Here is a 21176-nt window from a genome sequence, read left to right on the forward strand (position 1 = left end):
AACTTGACCTCTACGGAACATAGTGTGCGCACTACCTTGCTAACATGTAATATAAAGTCGGCACTATCTTGCAGTAAAATTGACATCTACTCTAAAGTGTAGACAGTAACAGAAGCTTAGAAACCTAGAAAACAGAGAAAAACAAAATGTTTCAGAAGTGTCAGAAGTTCTTACCTTGTGTAGAGGCATCTCCCAGCAAAGGACCGCTCAAGGAAGACAAAGAGAAAGAGAAAAAGATATCATAAAGTAATATCATGACTCAGATATCATAAAGTAATATCAAATATTCAGCCATCACATGTTGGATGGTATTTAGTTTTCTATTATCCAATATGGTAGAATTCAAAAAAATTCAAGAAAAAAGGATGAAGAAATAACCGTATTTCAAAAATACTCATTCAGTCATTTAAGAAGTTCTTACTGGCACCAGTTGTATGGTAGGCTGGCTGTTCTATTTTTCTGCAATCATGTTGTTCGCAAGTAAACAAGACAAATAACTTTTACACAAAGTTAAAGAATTGAGCAACTGATAATTAAATACATTGAGACAGCAATGTAAAAGGAAGTGGAAGAATAAGTAGATGGTCAAATCTATGATATCGAATAAGATCATATAAGCATTAAGATCTAGTAATATAATGGAAAACCCTTAAAAGTCCATTCTCAACTTGAGGTAAGTAAAAGTCCATTCTCAACCTCATTGACTATTTGACAACAAACAAACAAATGTGAATAGTTGTAACCATATCAGAAATCAAGCAAAATAAACACGAGTAAAAGGACAAAATAGAGCAGAAATTCATCCAATTTGGAGATAGTGAAAGACTTACATGGACTTCTTTGGATAATTTCATCATAAACAATATTATATGTCGAATGGTCATCGTGGTTGGCTGGTTGACTAGTGTGGACGGACGAATTGGCACTTTCACGGAGTTTGAACTCTTTGCTCTTGACAAAGCAAATCAGTTATTTTAATGACCTCCAATAATTAATTCAGTGAATAGAAAACACTTCGATGAAGCTCAATACTAATTTAAGTTCAAGAACTCAAATCACCCGATGGGACAAAAACATAACCAAAATAAAGATACAAATTACAAGCTACAGAAGCACTATTGGTCCATGTAGCAGATACATGGTTAAAAGATGGATTGTAACTTTTAGTAACTTATCAGATTCTAAATATATTCTATGCTACATAAACAGTTTGCCTTGGCAAAATAGAGCCAGTAATTACATCAAGTATAGCCAGACTTCAAATTCATCGTCATGCAAAGTGTCTATTCTGATGAATTCCAAGAGAATCAAAATCTTCTAATCAACAACTGGTTGGATGGGAATTGTCCACTCTCTATAGAAAAACTTATTCATTTATTGCGCGGAGGAGAAACTCATGGCAAGATGGAGTTTTACGGGGGTATAAAGATCAAATACAATTGAGTAACGAGCACGTAAATGCAGCATGCTTGCCTATAAACACCCTTTTTTCAAATCAAACAAGGAGATACCTGATCTTTCACTTTCTGCAAAATAATCAGGTAAATCGTAGTTGAAAGGCATGGAACCAAAAAAACCCAAATAAAAACAGGAATACACAGCAACATGCATTAATTGCAGCATATAAGAAGTGACAAAATTGAAGAAAACACCGTTCCATCGATCTCGCAGATTGGAAGCTAATATGGTATAAGAATCACTCATTTTATTCGACAAACTTGAAGAAACAAAACTAAACTATGCGGGAAATGTAACTTTTGGAGTTTCCACTCTTAATCTGTTGTGACCAATATGACTGACATGGATGACACGTCAAGCCAACGTGGACACGGTGAGTCACCAGGAGGTTGATGGCGTGAGAAGGAGCCAGGGCGTGAAGATTCCGTCTAAAAGGCTAACTGATTTCACTGTGGGAGTTGCGGGAAAATAGCGTGGTACTATAGACGATTCCTCGGCCTAGCCGGGTACTATAGACGTTTCATCCACCATTATACTGCAATTGCTGGACCTCTTACTAATCTCCTACGCAAGGATTCTTTTCACTGGTCACCTACAGCTCAAGTAGCGTTTGAGACTCTCAAAAGTAAGCTTGGTTCTACACCGGTGTTGGCATTACCAGACTTCACTCAAGAGTTTCAACTTGAGACTGATGCTTCCGGCTTGGGGATTGGGGCTGTACTTTCACAAAAGGGACATCCAGTAGCATATTTCAGTCAGAAGTTTAGTATTAGGATGCAGGGTGCATCCACCTACCACCGGGAAATGTTCGCCATCACTCAGGCAGTGAGCAAATGGCGTACATACTTGCTTGGGCGAAAATTCACAATTTATACTGACCAGCAGTCCCTCCGAAGTTTGACAAACCAGACTATTCAGACTCACTCCGGAACAACAAAAGTGGCTCAGTAAGTTAGTTGGATTTGATTTCCAAATTATTTACAGACCGGGAAAATTGAACCAAGCTGCCGACGCCCTCTCCCGCACTTGTGACGCTAGTTTCCTCACCATCACAGTGAGAGGTTATGATTTAAAGTGTGAACTCATGGACTTGAATCAAACTCACCCCGAGTTATTAGCTCTACAACAGTCCTTACAAGACCCAAATTCCTCTGACTCGGGATTCCAATTCCGAAATGGCCTTCTATTCTTTCGTGGGCGATTAGTTATTCCTACTGATTCCCCACTATGACACAAGTTACTTCACGAGTTTCATGATACCTCAATTGGTGGTCATGCAGGTGTTGCTCGTACTTACGATCGGATGGCCTCCAATTTCTATTGGAAAGGAATGAAGAAAGATGTGCACCATTTTGTGTCCGCTTGTCAGATATGCCAACAAATGAAGGATTCTAATCATCTTCCATCAGGGTTACTCCAACCTCTGCCTATTCCCTCACTGGTGTTTGAAGATATCGCGATGGATTTCATCACTTGTTTGCCTAGCTCGAAGGGAAAGTCAACAATCATGACGATGGTGGATAAGCTTTCCAAGTATGGGCACTTCATTGCCCTTCCTTCTACTTTCTCTGCTCAATCGGTTGCTGAAGCATTTGTGGTGGGCATCATTCGTCTTCATGGGCCACCGAGGTCTATTGCGTCTGACCGGGACCCTCGTTTCTTGCACATCTTTTGGCGAAAGTCAAACAAGCTACAAGGCACTATTCTGACCATGAGCACAGCATATCATCCACAAACGGATGGCCAATCCGAAGCGTTAAATAAATGTGTGGAACAGTACCTCCGATGCTTTGTGGCTGATACACCCACTAAATGGGTGGCCATGTTACCATGGGCTGAATACTGGTACAATACCTCCTACCAGTCCTCTGCAGGCATGACGCCCTTTAAGGCATTGTATGGAAGAGATCCACCTACTGTTGCGCGCTATGTTCTGGGCAGCAGTCCGAGTAACTTAATTGAAGCATATATGGTAGATAGAGATGAAATTCTTTCTCTCCTCAAAGGTAATCTGAACCATGCTCAGGATCGTATGAAGAAGGTTGCCGATAAGCGACGACGAGAGGTGATTTTTCAGGTGGGTGAGTGGGTGTTCGTGAAGCTTAAACCGTATCGACAACACACTGTCCGCCTTCAACAGCACCCAAAGCTTGGTAGACGATACTTTGGGCCCTTCAAAATTCTGAAACGTGTCGGGGAGGTTGCCTACAAATTAGAACTACCTGATGATGCACCCATTCATCCAGTGTTCCGTGTCTCACTACTCAAGCGCTGTGTTGGTGAGCCAAATCAGCAGATCAATCCGGAGCAGTTCACCGGACTGTCTGATCCTGTTCTGCAGCAATCTCTGAACCATGAGGACATGGTTCTTTCAGAGGGGAAAGGTATTGTTGTGACCAATATGACTGACATGGATGACACGTCACAAGCCAACGTGGACACGGTGACTCAGCAGGAGGTTGAAGGCGTGAGAAGGAGCCAGCGCGTGAAGATTCCGTCTAAAAGGCTAACTGATTTCATTGTGGGAGTTGCGGGAAAATAGCGTGGTGCAGAGCATGAGAGCTGGGGACACATGTGGATACATGATAGTATAAGTAGCTAATAACAGACTAGTGGAGTAGGCTATTTTTGTTGCATAAGTTCTGGTTCCCTCATCTATCAATTCTCTGTATTCTCTCCTCACCTCTTCTCTGCTTTTCCTTACTTTACTATTCCATTGCTTCAGCGTAATCCGTCTGGTTGAGCTAAACAGTTGTTTGGGTTTGTTAATTGATTGCTTCATAATCACAGAGCAAATAAAGTCAACCAAACTAATACCGGAGAAAGAAAATAACAGCAATTTAGATTACAAATTTAGACCTTTCTTGAATAATAACCGAAAAAATAAAATAAAACAAACAGAAAGGCCAATGCGCAGTGCAAACTAACCAGTTCACAGTTGTAGTGAAGAAGAACCCAACCAAAGAATTTGTCAATCTATCAATTTCTCTATTTCAGCAAGAGACACATCGCACTACAGAGATAGGTAGATATGAAAGAGCAGAAGATTAGAAGAAGACAAAAAAAGAAAAAATCAACGAATTGCTCATTAGAAATACAAAAGTCATTGGAAACACTCTCAAACAAGATTGGCTCGGCTTCTGCCAGAGCAGTTTTTAAGAAGTATGCCTCTTTTTCTTTGTCTTTGCCTTCAACTTATCACATAGGAAAGCTTTCTCTAATTGCGCCACCCTCTTCGCCAGCGAATTCAGCATCAGCGTTTGCATTTCGTTTCTCTGGCACATCTCATTCATCATTCTCATCATCTTCTCATTCTCTTCCACCATTTTCTCCATCAACTCTCTGTTTTTTATACTATCATTTTCCCCATGTAAACCTGCTGTATTCTCCTCCTCATCAATTCCTTCAATCACATCTCCTACTTCGCCTCTTTCCACACTTACCTCCGGCAACTCATCAAACTTCTCTGCATCGCATTCGCCCTCTACTTGTGTTTCCTCATCTTTCTTCCTACAGCTCAATGCTGCTTGATTTTCTGCTTCCACACTCTGCTCCAATAGATCAGAAACTTCACTCTGACATGTCGATTTTTCATTTTCGTCCTGATTTCCTGTGGAATGGGAGATGTCTTCGGTCTGATTGACCAGTCTAGGGACTTCATCGGAATCGTTGTATTTATTCTCCTCTTCGACTGCAATTTGATTACCTGCGGAAACAATAAAGTCAATTTTCTCTTGCAAACAGATTACCTTTTTAATCACAGCCTTTCTGCAGTCCCTAACACCGGAATCAACTCCACGAACGGAATCCAATTTCAAAAGCAGAGACATCAGCGTCTCATTCACCCGCAACCTCTCCCTTTCATCTCTCCAAATCAACTCCGCCATTTCGCCGCACAAAATCTTGCGCTCAATTTCGTCCACCTCTTTTCGTATTGACATAATTTTCTTCACGCTTTTTCTCACTAAAAACCCTCTGAATACCTTCTGAATCCTTAATACGGACTGGTCCGGCTTAGGTTTCTGAGTCTTCAAGGATGAAACGGATCGCTCAGGATCCGAACCAACGAAGTGGACCGGAATCTCAACAACCGGCTTAATACCGATAGCATTTTGATGTATCGGCCGCACGGGTATTCCTCTCATGTTTGAGGAATAGCGAGGGCGAGTCGGCTGGGACCAATAGCTTCCGTAGAATGGGCTTTCCATTTGTTAACTTTGTTGATATTCTTTTGATAGCTAAAGAGATTAGTAGTGTTTCACGATGAGAGAAGCGGTGAGGTTTTCTGATATTTATGTGTTTGCAGGGAAACTGAATTGAATGTTCCAGAAGTTTCAGGAGTTCTTAGAAGGCACAGAAATATCTTAGCTTTCGCGGGAGTATGTAGAATGTTCCTCAAACTGTTGGACCGCAATCAACTCTAAGCTTTGAAAAAGCCATACAGTACTTAGCGGGCGCTTGTACTTTGTACATAAAAATTGTAAAATTTCAACGTGAAAAAAACAAATTCAAAGTGATATTTGAAAATTAAAGTTGTACTTAGACGTAAATATTATTTTGGATTGTTTTTGAATTTTTGTGAAGGATTTGAAGTGAAAAATTTTTAAAAAAAAGCTTTTTGGTTTGAAAAATTCTATATTCATCTTCAGATGAAAAATCGAAAATCTTATGGTCAAACACTAATTTAAAAAAAAGGGAAAAAAATTGAAAAAAAAAACCTTGTTTAATAGCCAAAAGGGCCCTTAGTATATATAAACTAGTGAATTTATCGCGGTGCAATGATAAAATTAAAATGGTCTATTATAAATTAAATAGAGATAGAAAATAAAATATTTACTAACAATATGGTCCAATTGGAAAAAAAACGTACAATAAGTTGACGCTATAGAAATTGATCAAAAGGAAATCTAATTATCTTTTTGGATTGAGGACCTAGGAAAACTAACAGCTTGTTTGGTTGGTTGTTACATATTGTTTCATAACGTATTGTATCGTATTGTATTGTATTGGACTGTATCGTTTGTTGAAAACAATGTTTGGATAGACTGTGTCGTTTGCCGTCGTTTCGTGATATCGCGCACTAGCAATATGAAGAATAAACTTATAATATTATAAATAACAAATTAGAAGAAATTACACTCTATGTCACTTGGCCCACTATCCTAACAAAATACGGTCCATATTTTCCCTTCTTACCCGGTATGGCCCAGTTCTATAATGTTGAAATTTTTTTTTCACTGATTAGCCCTCGCCGCCCACACTCTTTTTCAGACTTTCTCCCCACCCCACTTTCTCTTTCATTTTTAATCTCTTGCTCTTTCTCTGACTCTTTCTCTCTCTCTGGCAAAATAGTCGAATTCTTCTTCAGATTTCCTTGCTCCGTTCATTATCTTCCTCTTCCACAAAATAATTTTGTTGAACAATCCACACCGGATCTATCTTTTGTAGTCTTTTTCTTTTCTTTGAACTGGAGTTAGCAGCCAGTGGTTTGGGATGTTTTTCAGCTTCACTTGAGTCCAACCAACTGAGAGGATTGCGATTATAGACGGGCCAGTTGGGGATGGTGACAAGGGCAGTAAAGACATAGTCTGAAATGATCCCAACGCATAGCCTTTCTTCTTCTTCTTCTCACTTTAAATAACTTCTGAAGGGAGGAAGAATGATGTATATGTTGTATATACATATATATACTTTGTATAATCATGTATAACCATGTAAATTTGTGGGTATTCTCATAGTTATACAGAATTATACATGATTATACACAATTATACAAGATTATACATAATTATACATGATTATATTTGTGTGTATAACAATGTATATAAGGTGTTTAATAATGTAAATTTTTATTTTTTCCAGTGAAATAAGAATTTCCCTTGCAAAACTTTAAATTTTACAAAAAAAAATATAAAAATAAAATTATAGACTCTAAGGATGAATATATTTTTATTTTTTACTTCAACTTGCTGATATTGTTTACTATACAGAGGGAAGTAAAAAATAAATAAGAATGAAAATGGAAAAAGGGTAAAGATAAAAATGAAAGAAAAAAGTGAAATCTGATTTAGGCGTGATTTTGGGTGTAGTTGATGAAGTTGTGGGTTAGGCGCTGAAATTATTTGTGGGCTACCGCATGAAAACTGTATTTGTGGGTTAGGCGGCTGAAAAGTATTTTCCCCAAGTGTACTTATGTGAAATTATCCTTAAAAATTATGATACGGGGTAAAATTACTATATAAAAAAATAGGATAAATAATAAAATAAAATTATTTACTAATAATGAACGGTGAGATTGAGAGAAAAAGACAAGGTAACTGTCAAAGTTGAGAACTAATGGAGAGACATTTGAGTTGAAGCTCAACTGCCATGGCTGAGGGCATGAAGTTCAGAGAAGACGAAGAAGCTTCGAGAGAATTTCAGATTGGGGAAACATTTCTCATTAGCTAGAAATCAGAAAAATTAGTGCGTCTATATGCAAGACATTGTATTTGTACAGTTGTCATCTACCACTAACCGCCTAAACTACCAATCACTAATACCGTGACGTCAATTAACATCCTGGATAACTAATTGCAATAGCCATAGCCAATTCCAACAGTTAACAAATGTGGCTACTAGTTGTCGCGCCCCCTTTTTTTCGGAAAATCGGGTTTCGGCATTTCCGGGACAACTCATTTCCTTTTGGGACGGGGTAAGGGATTTGAAGAGTCGCCACCTAACGGATTAAGGTGCGTTAGGGCACCTAAAGCAATTGACTCATATAACCAGTTTATATCACTAGAGATCGAGTAAGGGCTCGAAATTACCTTGAGGGGAAGGTTTAGGTACCCCTCGAGGTCCACAACAGTGGGTCCCGGACGAACTTGTATTAAGCAAATTAGTCTTATGAAACAATTGAGACAAATAGATATTACTTTAAAACAGGAATCAAAGGGGTCCTAGGTTATTTTCAGCCTATAGGATCATTTCCATGCAATACTTGGTAACTTTCCCCAAGTTGGGGTGCCACACATAGCATTAGCGCACGGGTCATCATTTCCTTTACTACCCAATTACTATCTTTCAGTTGTTACCTAAGCGTTCTAGTAGCTTCTAACTCGTGCCTTATGCGTGCACTACCCGTCCCCTTTCCTATGGTCCTAGAGGTATTTAAGACCTCTATTTAAGGTGGTTCTAGACTGACCTAAATTGCTTAGATGATGAAAAACTAGGCGACAAACAAAATTCAAATAGGACTATCATATAAGGAGCAAATAAAGGCTCATGTTAACATCCACAAATCGACAATAAATGCACGCAATTAAACAGATAACTTTATTGATTTAGGATCCCATAGGCGGGATATCTAGATGAGCAGAAAAAGAATATAAGAAAGCAGATTATTAAAACGAGCATTGGGACCTACGGGCTTGCCTTTTGATTTGATTAAGTTTTGAATCTGGGCATGTTTCAAGCAGCACGAGATCATAGTTTTTGGCCCAGGATTCTTAATAGACCTACAGGTTTGCCTACTGATAACCAGAACAGAATCCTATAGGCATGATGTCTAAAGGCTGATTAAAGACCTATAACATGATTTCTAAGCGAATTACTGATTTTTAACTCATGAAAACAGATTTTATCTCTTTAGATCCTATAGGCATGCTTTCTAATTCGCAGAATTAATTAACCCCTATAGACATGGTTTCTAGGTGTCGAAACTGATCTGTTTATCTCCTATAGGCGTGGTATCTACGTTGAAACTGATTTTTACCTCCTATAGGCATGATATCTAAGTTGAAACTGATTTCACTTCCTATAGGCATGATATCTATTAATCATACGTGGGCAGAATTTTAACCAACTTGCCAGAAAGGTTATTATTCAAGTACCTGAGCACATGCATAGCAGCTTTGAGATGAGAATCTCGAGGACTTTGCATGTATTGACTGAGATGTTGAACACTATAAGCAATATCAAGTCGTGTGTTGGTGAGGAGGTTCAGCTTCCCCACTAATTTCCTGTATTGAGTGGGATCTGTGAGCAAATTCCCCTCAATTGCCTTTAACTTTGTTGAAGGATCAAGTGGAGAGGACATTGGAGTACAATGTGAACATTCAAACTCCTTTATCAGATCCCTTGTAAACTTTCTTTGTGTGATTATTACTCCATCATGTTTGTACAGTATCTCCAAACCTAGGAAGTAATGTAATCTCCCTAGGTCCTTTATCTTAAAAGTCTCGTGTAGAAAGGTCTTCAATGCCTTAATTTCTTCCAAATTTGTCCCTGTCAAAAGAACATCATCTACATAAACTGCTACAAAGATCACTGAGTTGCCTACCCTTTTGTAAAACAAAGAAAAATCTAGCATGGAGTACACATATCCTTTGGAACATAAGGCCTCAGTTAACTTAGCATACCACTGCCTACTTTCCTGCTTCAATCCATACAAAGATTTATTCAGCTTGCACACCAAATTCTATTTTCCTACTGATAGCCCTGGTGGCACTTGCATATATACTTCTTCATTTAGGTCTCTATGTAGGAAAGCATTGTTTACATCAGGCTGAAAAATCTCCCAGTTCTTCTTTGTTGCTATGCTAACCAATGCTCTGACAGTAGTCATCTTCACAACTGGTGAGGAAGTCTCAGTATAATCTATTCTTGCCCGCTGAGTATAGCCCTTAACAACTAGCCTATCTTTAAATCTTTCAACACTTCTATCTGCCTTATGCTTAATTTTATATACCCACTTACAACATATTGCCTTCTTCCCTGCAGGTAGTGGAATAAGATCCCAGGTATGATTAGAGTAAAGTGCATCAAATTCTTGGTTCACGGCCTGTTGCCAAGCAGGTATGGCTGCTGCCTCCTCATATGACTCAGGATCACAGTCAGTATAAAGGTTTTCAATTAAATGCTGACTATCATTACTTAGTGCATTAAGGGATATAGGCTGTAAATGGGGAACAGGTGTGTGAAAAGAAAAAGAGGGTGAATTGTGAGCATCATCTGCAACATGCTTCCCACCATTAGTATTAAGAGTAGTTGCATTGAAAATGTAATCCTTCATATAACTAGGAGGTTTAAGTGTTCTTTGAGGTCTATTATGAGTTAAGGTTGTAGTCTGCTCAGAATGTATAGAGTTTGGTAAATCATTCAGAAGGTATTGTTCCTGGTTCTAGGAGTGGAAACAAGGTTCAGGTGATGTGTTGGAGGTTCTATTTAAGTTGGACGAGCTTTGGCAGTCTGGTTGAGATGGTGAAACAAATTCATAAATGTTACCATTAGTATCATTGTCAAATGAAAGTTCAGGTGACATTAATTGTTGATGTGGATCATCACTATTACTATTAGCAGTAGGACTAACCGTGTCAACATGACTCGTGCTAGGCCCTATATGAGGAAAAGGGAGAGATATATGCTCACATTTAGATTCCAGATCATTGTGCTTTCCTAGCAATGCAAAGGGAAAATTTGTTTCATGAAAGGTCACATCTCTTGAAACATGTATTTTCCTTGTGGTTAGGCTGAGAACTTTGTATCGTTTTGATCCAAAGGGATATCCTACAAAAAATGGGGTGTTGATCTTGGCTCAAATTTATCTTTGTGAGGTTTTAGGTTCGTAGAAAAACATAAACAACCAAAACTCCTAAGATGTGAGTAACTTTGTTTCCTTTTATATAGGATTTCAAAAGGGCATTTCCCTTTAAGGGATGTCGATGGCGATCTATTAATCAAGTAGGTAGAAGTTAGAATGCACTCTCCCCAATACCTCATGGGCAGTTTGGACTGATATAATAGTGCTCTTGTAGTTTCAAGTAGGTATTTGTGTTTCCTTTCGACTATGCCATTCTGTTGTGGAGTGTATGGGCAAGTTTTCTGGTGTGTGATACCCTTGGCTTGGAAGAACATAGCTATTTCAGTGTTCACAAACTCTAAACCATTATCAGTTGTGATGGTCTTTATTGAGGTATTGAACTGGTTTTGGACCATTGCAAAGAAGGCCTTTATAACATGTAGGGCATTACTTTTGCTAGTTAGAAGATGTGTCCAAGTATTTGTGATTATCATGAGTTGGTGCATGATAATGACCCCACATATCCACGTGTAAGATCTCAAATATCTTAGTTGTGGAAGTAGTTCTCTCTGGAAAAGGAGATCTAGTTTGTCTGGCCATAGGGCATATGGAACATAGAAAAGGTTGTTTATTGGCAAAGGTTATTTGTATGGAGTTGATACCCTTCAACTTGATAAAAGGCACATGACCCAGCCTATTACGCCACAAGAGATCCACAAGACATTCATTAGAGGTATATGCATTGCACACTGAGTATGTTATGTTAGAAGAACTTTTATTGGAATTCAAAAGGACTTGTACACTTTTATTATCACAAACATGAAAAGAAATGGATGCACTGGGTGCTGAATCGCAAGGGTGGTGTTGACAGTGTACATTATTGATACTATGACTACCTGAGATGGGTTGCACTAAGTGCATAACTGTGTGTAAGTGATGTGGCGAAAAATGAAAATTCAACAGAGACAACACAGAAAACCACACTTCGAGAAAGCAGAGGCTAAAAATGCTAAGAGTTGTCGCTATTAGACGAGATCACAATGAAATTATAGTTTCGAACAGAATTTCAAAAAAATGATTAACGATCTCGAAGAAAGCCTAGATTTTCGATTCGAAATTGAAGAGAAGACGAAGTAAGAGACTATGAATTACCTCAATAGATGACTACTAGACGCTAATACCATGTCAAAGTTGAGAACTAATGGAGAGATATTTGAGCTGAAGCTCACTGCCACGGCTGAGGGCCATGATGCTCAGAGAAGAAGAAGAAGCTTCGAGAGAATTTTAGATTGGGGAAACATTCTCATTAGCTAGAAATCAGAAAAATTAGTTCGTCTATATATAAGACATTGTATTTGTACAGTTGTCATCTACCACTAACCGCCTAAACTACTAATCACTAATACCCTGACATCAACTAACATCCTAACTAACTAATTGCAATAATCATAGCCAATTCTAACAATTAACAAGTGCGGCTACTAGTTAAATAATTACAATGCAACTCTAATCTTAACAGTAACGACCCGACCACACCAAATCAGTTGTTACATGAAGTGGCACAATTCACCATTATGTAACGACAGATTTAACGATACGATACAGTAAAATTTAAGTAACAATCAAAACAAACATCATATTTAAAGTAACAATATGATACAGTACAACGGGTAACAATCATCCAAACAAGCTGTAGTATCGATATAATATTAGCACACGCAATTGCCATTCATCATGAATAAAAAAACATTATTATTAAAAAATCAATTTTCCAGTGTCATACTATTGCACACTAAACGTCAAAGCAACATAAATATATGCTTTTGTTTTTATATGAGAAGATTACAACCCACAATTGTCTATCAAGTCTCTATTTGAATTCACATATTTATACCAACATTACTATTTGCATACATTTTATTAGTAGTATTCCTAGCATTGGTAACTTTTGTTATAGTAAGAACTATATTTTTACTAGCAAATTACAGTGATATTGTCATTTAAGAAGTTTTTGGCAACTGTGTTTCTTTTTTATGGTCTCAAAGCAGTTTCTATTTGTAAAGGTCAAACGACAGTAATGTGTATAGAGTGGACAAAAAAAGAAAGTTATACGAACAGGATTTATAAATAGTCTTTTTTTCATTATAAGTGTTTGCAATATATGTAGAAGATGTCCCAATTGGTCCATTGATATTAAGAGAAACTCAGTTAAAGAGAATAGCAAGACAGAAAATAGTTTAGAGAAACTAAAATCGTTTAGTGCTACAATAATTAGCTATGTTTTATATAAATCTTTTTACCCTTAAAGATCGACCTTTTTCTACTTATTAATATAATTTGTGTATATTATTGTAGTATCAATATAAGCATCTGTCAGCAGACATGTTACAGGAGATACTCGATAAAATTCAGCATCAAATGTTTTCAGTTAAATTATTTAGCAGTAAGTTAGGCTAAGCTTTGACACCAGGATTTACTTAAATGAATGATAAGTTACTTTTAAGTATTTTTGCTTCAAAGAGAAACTGGATTGCCATTTGTCTTTCCATGAGCATCTTTACTTGCCATAGAAAGAAGAAATCTTTTCAAGAGAATAACTCCGCCAAACAATTTAATTACTTATTTACTTTTGAAATTAGTTGTTATATCTCTTTTGGTCTGCACAAAGCTGCAGAGATTGCATATGAACAAGCTAGGGATAGGACCAAGTCAAAGTCTCTCAAGACCATTTGCAGCAGAGGCCTCCACTTCAGGATAGTGCTTCTAAGTTTTTAAAGTTTAGGAGATTCTAAGTCAAATTTGCTTTGAAAGAGATTGCAGTACAGTGTCGATGTACAAAATATGTTGCTGTTAATTCTTTCATGAATTCAAATTCCATACTTTGTAAATTTTAGATTTGAACTGAAAACTGCATGTGAATATAGTAAGTGGGATGTTGTTTGTCTTTGGTGGAGCCTTAGCTAAGCTGCAAATCAATTAGTACATGATTTAGACTTTTCATGTTGAGCCCATGCTAAGCACGAACAATCCATACTAGTATGGACATCTTGCTCACAAAGTGATGAAAAAGAATGAAGTAATATGTTAACCATTCATATTTTCTACTATAATTTATAGGAGTGTTGCTTAAGATGATGGTCGTGACTCCTATGAATGACAATATGCGGGAAGCAAAGTTCAGATGGTTCGGGCACGTACGGAGGCGAAGCCCAAATGCCTCGATAAGGAGGTGTGAATGGTTGATTTTGGCGGGTACGAGCAAATTTTTAGGATTCTTTTTCATTTGGGCTTAATGTACTATATCATGATCCATTAAGAACCACCAGTTAAAGCCCAATAGGAGACATGCGTTATCGAGGTTAAACCCTATTGATACGACGTTCCTACCCTTATAAATAAGTTCCAATCCTCTGTTTCTTTCGTGGCGCTCTTAAACCCTAAAATCTTACTGTAAAGGAAATTAGTGGTAGACTGTTGCTGTTATAAACTTTCATTACGTTTTCAATTCTTTAATTTAGGTTTTTTTCTTATGTCTTGGTAAATCTGTTAAAGCCGAATGATGATTTTTTGGATTAATTCTCACGACGGTCGTCTGAGGCACCTTTTGGTGCTGAAATTGATGTAAAGATCCAAACTTTCTGATGGCTTCTTCTTCTTACTTGTGTAAAAAGTAGCTGATTTAGTTTTTAAAGATATTCAATTGTGTTGGTTTGATGGAGCAAGCATAATGATGATGATCTTATAACTATCCGATTTATTTCATGAAAGGAATAACTAACCTCCTACTCATTCTGAATGCTTGCTCTTATTTACACTGACCCCTTTAACCTCTCGAATTTGAAAAAAAATCCCTTTTCTTTTTTGGAATGGTGAAACATGAATGTCCATATTTTTTTTGGCGTATTTACAAAAAAACAGATCTGGATATGAAGGAAACATATTGTTTGTATTTGATTGATTTAATAAGAAATTTTGTGTCATCACGTTGATAAATCTGATGTTTTGTATGGATTTTTCAATTGATGCTTATCATACTTGGAATATGAATTATAAATAATACTCGGGTCTGAAGTTTGACTCTTTGGCAGCTTAAAAAGCGATGCCTTAGGGATGAATGCAGAACCCTATATCAATCACTATTCTTCCTTCCTTTTCAAATCTTGCAGGTTTAGTAATGTGCCTGTCTGAATATCTAGAAAGAGAACACTCTAATTTTAGGTCTTATACTCAACTACTTCAGTTTGAACTAACCGGAGAAATTGCTCCAACAAAGGGATTAAAGGAGTTTAGCATAAAAAAGATGGACAATCAGATTTGTCTGATGTAAGCATTGGTGAATAACAGTGGCGGATGCAATTTGTTGGCAATTGATTTGTTGTATCTTTTTGTCCATAGTTGTAATAAATGTGGAGTATATATTTAAACTTATAATTGTAAAAATATAATTTATCTGTCATTCAACTAATCAGTACCTTAAATCACTCAGTTCATACACCCAACCCGTTGATCGGAATAGAAATAATTTTATGTGTCAAGTTTGGTTGGATGCCAAAGGACTGGCTGACTCGATTACTTTTCTTTGATATCAAAGTCCATTAGAAGGCAAATCATGATAATTTGGACAGCAGCGGAGGTAGAGCACTACTTATGTCTTTTGCTTAGCCCCTCTAATTATATTACTACAAGACAAGTTTGCCTCTATACCCGCTTATGCATTGTGTCAAAAAACTGAACGTTATGCAAATTTCTTCTATCTTTTCTTTTAATTTTAATTTTTATCATTTAAGTAGTTAAAGCTATGTGATATTTGAATTCGAGTTTGTTTTACTTGATAGCTTTATTTAAAAGGGACTATTGAGTATATTTTTTTAATTAAAAAATTACCCACAATATAAGGAATTGAGTCTCTTTTAAAATTACTGTGAATTATATGTTAATGGTTAAAGAGAACCAGTGGTTCTACCTTTGCTATATCTAAAATGTCACAAGAAAAACCACCTTATGCTTTAATATAATCTTGGTTAACAAATATTTACTATTCCAAATGCAATCCTCTTTTATATATATACCTTTGCTATATCTAAAACGTCACAAGAAAAACCACCTTATGCTTAAATATAAACTTTGTTAACAAATGTTTACTATTCCCAATGCAATCCTCTTTTATATCATCCCAAGTATGCTATCTTTAATTTCAACAAAGCATTTTTTAAACTAATGTTTGATATTCCAATATGCTTGGTATACGTGCGTATCAGTAGCAAGTGGCATTAGAGTTCATTGTTTTTGTTTTGTAAGCTGTCCATTTTAATTAGCTAATGCACTCGAGTGGATATTATTGGCTCAGAGAAGGTGTCATCATAGGGCTTGATTGTGTGTACAAAACTACAAATATATTCATTATGATAATTAAGTTATATAATACTATCTTTTTTGAGGTACCCGAGTTGGAGTTCAACTCCTGATCACTTATTGCCTTTAATTCTCACTCAAATATGAGAAAGCAAGGAACTCAAATTGCCCAAATTCACTCAATATATTAATGAAACAGTGCTCCAATAATCAAAATTTGAAAGTCACAACTACAACTCAACAGAAAAGGAGTTGGAAAAACATAGAAATAAAAAAGAGAGAGAAGAAAATGAAAGGAAAATTAATAGATAACAGTTCGCTAACTCCTTCAACCCTTCCCCCACTTGTAGCTCATCTACCTTCACACTTTCAACCCAAAAGAAATTGAGAAATTAATGATAAATAATTCAAACTTGATAGCTGAATAGAACTTAAGAATTTTAAGTACAATTGCACCCAAGAAAAAAACTTGAAGAAATTCATAACTAGATTTTTTCAGTTATTGATTTCTTCCGGCTTTTCAGTTTGAGCTCGTTGGTGAGAAAATTATAGAATTTAAATATGGCCAAATACATATATAGCCCATTCAACTTTGCACCATTTTTTATTTTGGCACTCTATCTCTACCTTTTTTCATTTTGGCCCTTCAACTCTATTTTATATGTTCCATTTTGGCCCTCCAACTCTATTTCTTATGTTCCACTTTAACACAAAAGCTAAACCCGACCATATTTTAAGAAATATGGTGCCAAGTTGAATGGGCTTAGCTTTTGTGTTAAAGTGGAACATAAGAAATAGATTTGGAGGGCCAAAATGGAACATATAAAATAGAGTTGAAGGGCCAAAATGGAACAAGGAAGAGATAGAGTGTCAAAATAAAAAATGGAGCTAAGTTGAATGGGTTGTAGATGTATAAGGAAACCCCACATCATATTCCTTGATGACTAGTAGTCATGTATATCTTTGATTTTTTTCAAATAAAGTTAAGATAAATGATGAAAAGTGCATATTTCTTAGTATATTTGCATATTATTTCTTGTGTGAGTCGCGGGAGATTACGTGCTGTTTGAAGTAAAATATGTTCATTATGTGTTTCTTATGTGTAGGAACGAGTTTGGATGATAAATGATCAAAAGATGACAATTTGACACAAAAGGAAGAGATGGAAAGAATTGGGAGCTCGTCCAATGTCGTGCGTGGCACGAAAACGGACGCAAAAAAGGAGAAAACTGAAGGCACAAAACAGCAAAGTTAACTGAAGGCACGGATCGCTTTGCGAACTGGAAAATTGCGAAAGTTGAGTCCGCGTCCATGGCAAACCTGCGTAGTTCGGGCAAATAAAACTAACTATTTTCGAAAACAAGACTCTTCTCCATTGACACATACACTATTTCGGGAAAACAATACTCTTTTTGTATTTTCTTTTTCAATAGAACAAACCATTTTTGAAAACAAAAATATTTCCTTTTTTTTTCTTTCATTATTCCCAAAAATTCGGCAGAGTTTCGACACTATTCTGACATTGGTTATTATTAACTCTCTATACTGCTATTTCTTTTTCTTTTTTTCTTTTCCTTTTTCTCTTCTTTTTTTCAATTTTCCCAAATACTCCAAAGCCGGTCAGCATGCAAGCCCGAGACAAATAAATGCAACACGTAAGATGCATCAGGATGGTCTTTTTCATTTCAGGTTACCTGTCCTAGACGGACCCAACCCCTGTGTTGAGTCCCCTACGGCAAATGCACGTGATGCAAATAAGTGTTCCTACTAGGGATCCGGCATGAAGTCAAGTTATTCTAGGTTCAAAACCTGGATATGTGTTCTAGACTATGTACCCGAGCGGACAACTCGAGTCGGGGAGGGGGCTACGTACCGAGGACCCGCGGATCGTCCGGCTTAGTAACTTGTCCGGCCTCTTTCTTATTTCAAGGTATGACACTAACAGAATAGAGAGTCTCCACCAGTGAGCATATCCCCGGAGGTGAGAAGAGAAGGGTTTCAGCACAGTTTATATACAGTTCAGATAATATCAAAGCGGTAAAGCATCTAGCACATTAGGCAGGAAACATGTAGGAAATCAGATAAAGGCAAACATAACAATTATTCTAAGCTCAAATTCTTAAACCCTGAACCGAAGTTCTGGGTTTGTTTCCCCAGCAGAGTCGCCAGAGCTGTCACACCTCCTTTTTTACTTACTACACCCCGTGAAGGGTATAATAAAAGGGAGTTTTTCCAATTAAAGGACAATCGAAATGGGATTATATTTATTAAAGATTCAGAGTCGCCACTTGGGATATTTACGGTGTCCCAAGTCACCGGTTTAGAATCCCGAATCGAGGAAATTACTGACTCTGTTTAACAGTCCGCGAACCAGAAATCCGGGTAAGGAATTCTGTTAACCCGGGAGAAGGTGTTAGGCATTCCCGGGTTCCGTGGTTCTAGCACGGTCGCTCAACAGTCATGTTTGGCTTATTTATTTGATTTTAGTACATGTTTTGACCTATGTATTTTTAACTCTGAACCGCTTTTATTATTATTATTTTAAGAGAATTGCAACGTCGTGAAAACACGTCTCGAACCACGTCACATTAATGCACCCGCGATTTTTGACACATTTCGACTTCGTTGAAATTTGGTTTTGGGTCACATAAATGTGCACCCGCATTTAGGAAGGTAAGATTATTTTAAGAACGCGCCTAAAGTGACTAACGCGTTATTATCTTTGGGGAGGGCCGTGAAATTCGCTAAACGGCCCATCCCGGAGTCTAGGTATTTTTTATTTCAACCATTTATTGAGGGCCCCGCAATTTATATGTTTTGTTTGGCGAGGCTCATCTCATCTTTATTTAGAAGCAAATCCTAAAGTAACTACGATTCTCTACTTATTTGTCTTTTAAAATAAAAGAAAAGGCCCTAACGAATTAATACTACTAACCCATCCATAAAAGCATTATGTCACGATACCGAATCAAATTTAATAACCAAACTAAGATCTTCAGCAGGTTGGGCTTCAAAGCAGCCCCAAAGGAGGTATTATTTAACTATAAGAGAGGGAGAGGGCTATCCAGTGCTGGGCCTTAAGCAGAGTCGGGCCCAAGTCTGGTTTGAGCAGAAGCAGTTACGCTTGGGGCCTTAGAGGAGCCCAAATCTCTTACTGATTTTATTTGCATCTTGGTTTATTGATTCACTCACGACTGCCTTCATTATCGGCCAACACACAATCAACTCTAAATTCAAACTAACATGCTACCCTCTGAATCCAATTATCTTGCACATATTCAACTGATTTATACGTGGTTAACCAAACATGTTAAAGTCTTATGAATTTTTGTGCGTGGATTAAATCTGTAAATGGAGCAACTAGATTAACTAGCGTATGAACAATTACACAATACTACTGCTCTTGTACTAATACAAACGTGAATCTATTTTGAATTCTATTTCAACTTCTAAGGGATATGGTAACTAAATCTGAATCAGCTGTATTACCATGGATATTTTCTACTATACTAACACTATTCTATACCAAGCTACTACTAGATGAAGAATATCAAGTTTAAAACTCATAAACAGTCCCAAGCAGTCCAAGTTATACAACCCAGGAACCATGTAAACACAAATCAAAACTTAAACGTAAATATATATAGATCAACTACTATTTATTCAACTAGGGCAGCCCGGACAAGCACATTTCAGGAGGCAAAGAGCTAAGCATTTCATTTCATCTTTTCATTTCAAAGCTACATCAAATTAGTTTCAAATGTGTACCTGAAAATCAGAACGTAACAAGAAGAAGGAGAAGTTAGCAACAGCAGAGCAGGCAACAGCGATTGGAGTTTAAAACAGCAACAAACACAATCGATTTTAGCCCAGAAATGACTCAGTGATTCCAGAAATGTTTCAAACAAGCAGAAATTAACAAATCAACCCAAGGATCACTTGAAATGCACTCAAATAAGCTCGAAATGCATTATACTACTTCAGCAGATGCACAACTCATCCAAAACCAGTTTAAACCGACCCAAAATTGCTTGAAATCAGACAAGGGAACACTTGAAGTTTCGGAATCCAAGTATTGAACTAGAAGAATGGAAATCGATAACTAAAAGCCAAAATTAACTTGAATTATCTAATGGAACAGTATTTTTTGGTTTTTCTAGAGGTTTTCTATTATTTTTGGGGTTTTTGAATGTTGAATTTCAAAATCAGATCTGAAACTTAGAGAGCACCTTTTTGGGGGGAATTTTGGAGCTGAAAAACTTGTTCCTTAAGGCATTGGCATGCCTTTTTATAGGCAAAATGGGGGCAGCCCTCAGATTTTCAGTTTTCTTTTTTAGTCCCTATTTTATTTTCAGATTAGTCCTCTATTTATTGACTTGTTTCTCAAGTTAACTCACTTATCTTCTGAAATTTACCTTAAAACCCTCATCTAGAAGCTTCTAGGAAGTTCTTACTAGATTTTCTACCCTTGAATTGCCTATCTTACCCTTATTTTGGTTCTGAAATTACAGAGCCTTAACAAATTGACCCATTTTAGGTGCCCAAATTACCCTTGATTGCCCCAGAAATTACTATCCCAACCAAACCCTTCTTCACTAACCATGATTAGCTAAAAATGGTATAAACTATTCAGTTATAACCAAATCAATTAAGCTAATTAACAATAACTAATTAAGCTAAGCCTAATAATGAATTGAACCTAAACAGTGAACTAAAGAACCATTAACATAATCTAATTAAACTGAAACAAACCTTAAAAATTCGAATAGGGCCAAAACAGTGTCAATTCAAGACTTATCAAGAC

The 21176-nt window shown here is 36.9% G+C and overlaps 1 protein-coding gene across 1 annotated transcript; it reads right to left on the bottom strand.

Annotated features, from left to right (window-relative positions):
* Positions 1–4613: 4613 nt before the first annotated feature.
* LOC109238306 lies at positions 4614–5666 on the bottom strand. The gene has a single exon (XM_019404737.1). The coding sequence runs from the start codon at positions 5664–5666 to the stop codon at positions 4614–4616; it is 1053 nt and encodes a 350-aa protein (XP_019260282.1).
* Positions 5667–21176: the final 15510 nt, after the last annotated feature.

Source organism: Nicotiana attenuata, unplaced genomic scaffold (genome assembly GCF_001879085.1).
Source record: "Nicotiana attenuata strain UT unplaced genomic scaffold, NIATTr2, whole genome shotgun sequence".
Classification (NCBI taxonomy): Eukaryota; Viridiplantae; Streptophyta; class Magnoliopsida; order Solanales; family Solanaceae; genus Nicotiana; species Nicotiana attenuata.

Excerpts from the sequence above, each read along its gene's own strand:
- LOC109238306 (XM_019404737.1), bottom strand. The coding sequence starts at position 5,666 with ATGGAAAGCCCATTCTACGGAAGCTATTGGTCCCAGCCGACTCGCCCT.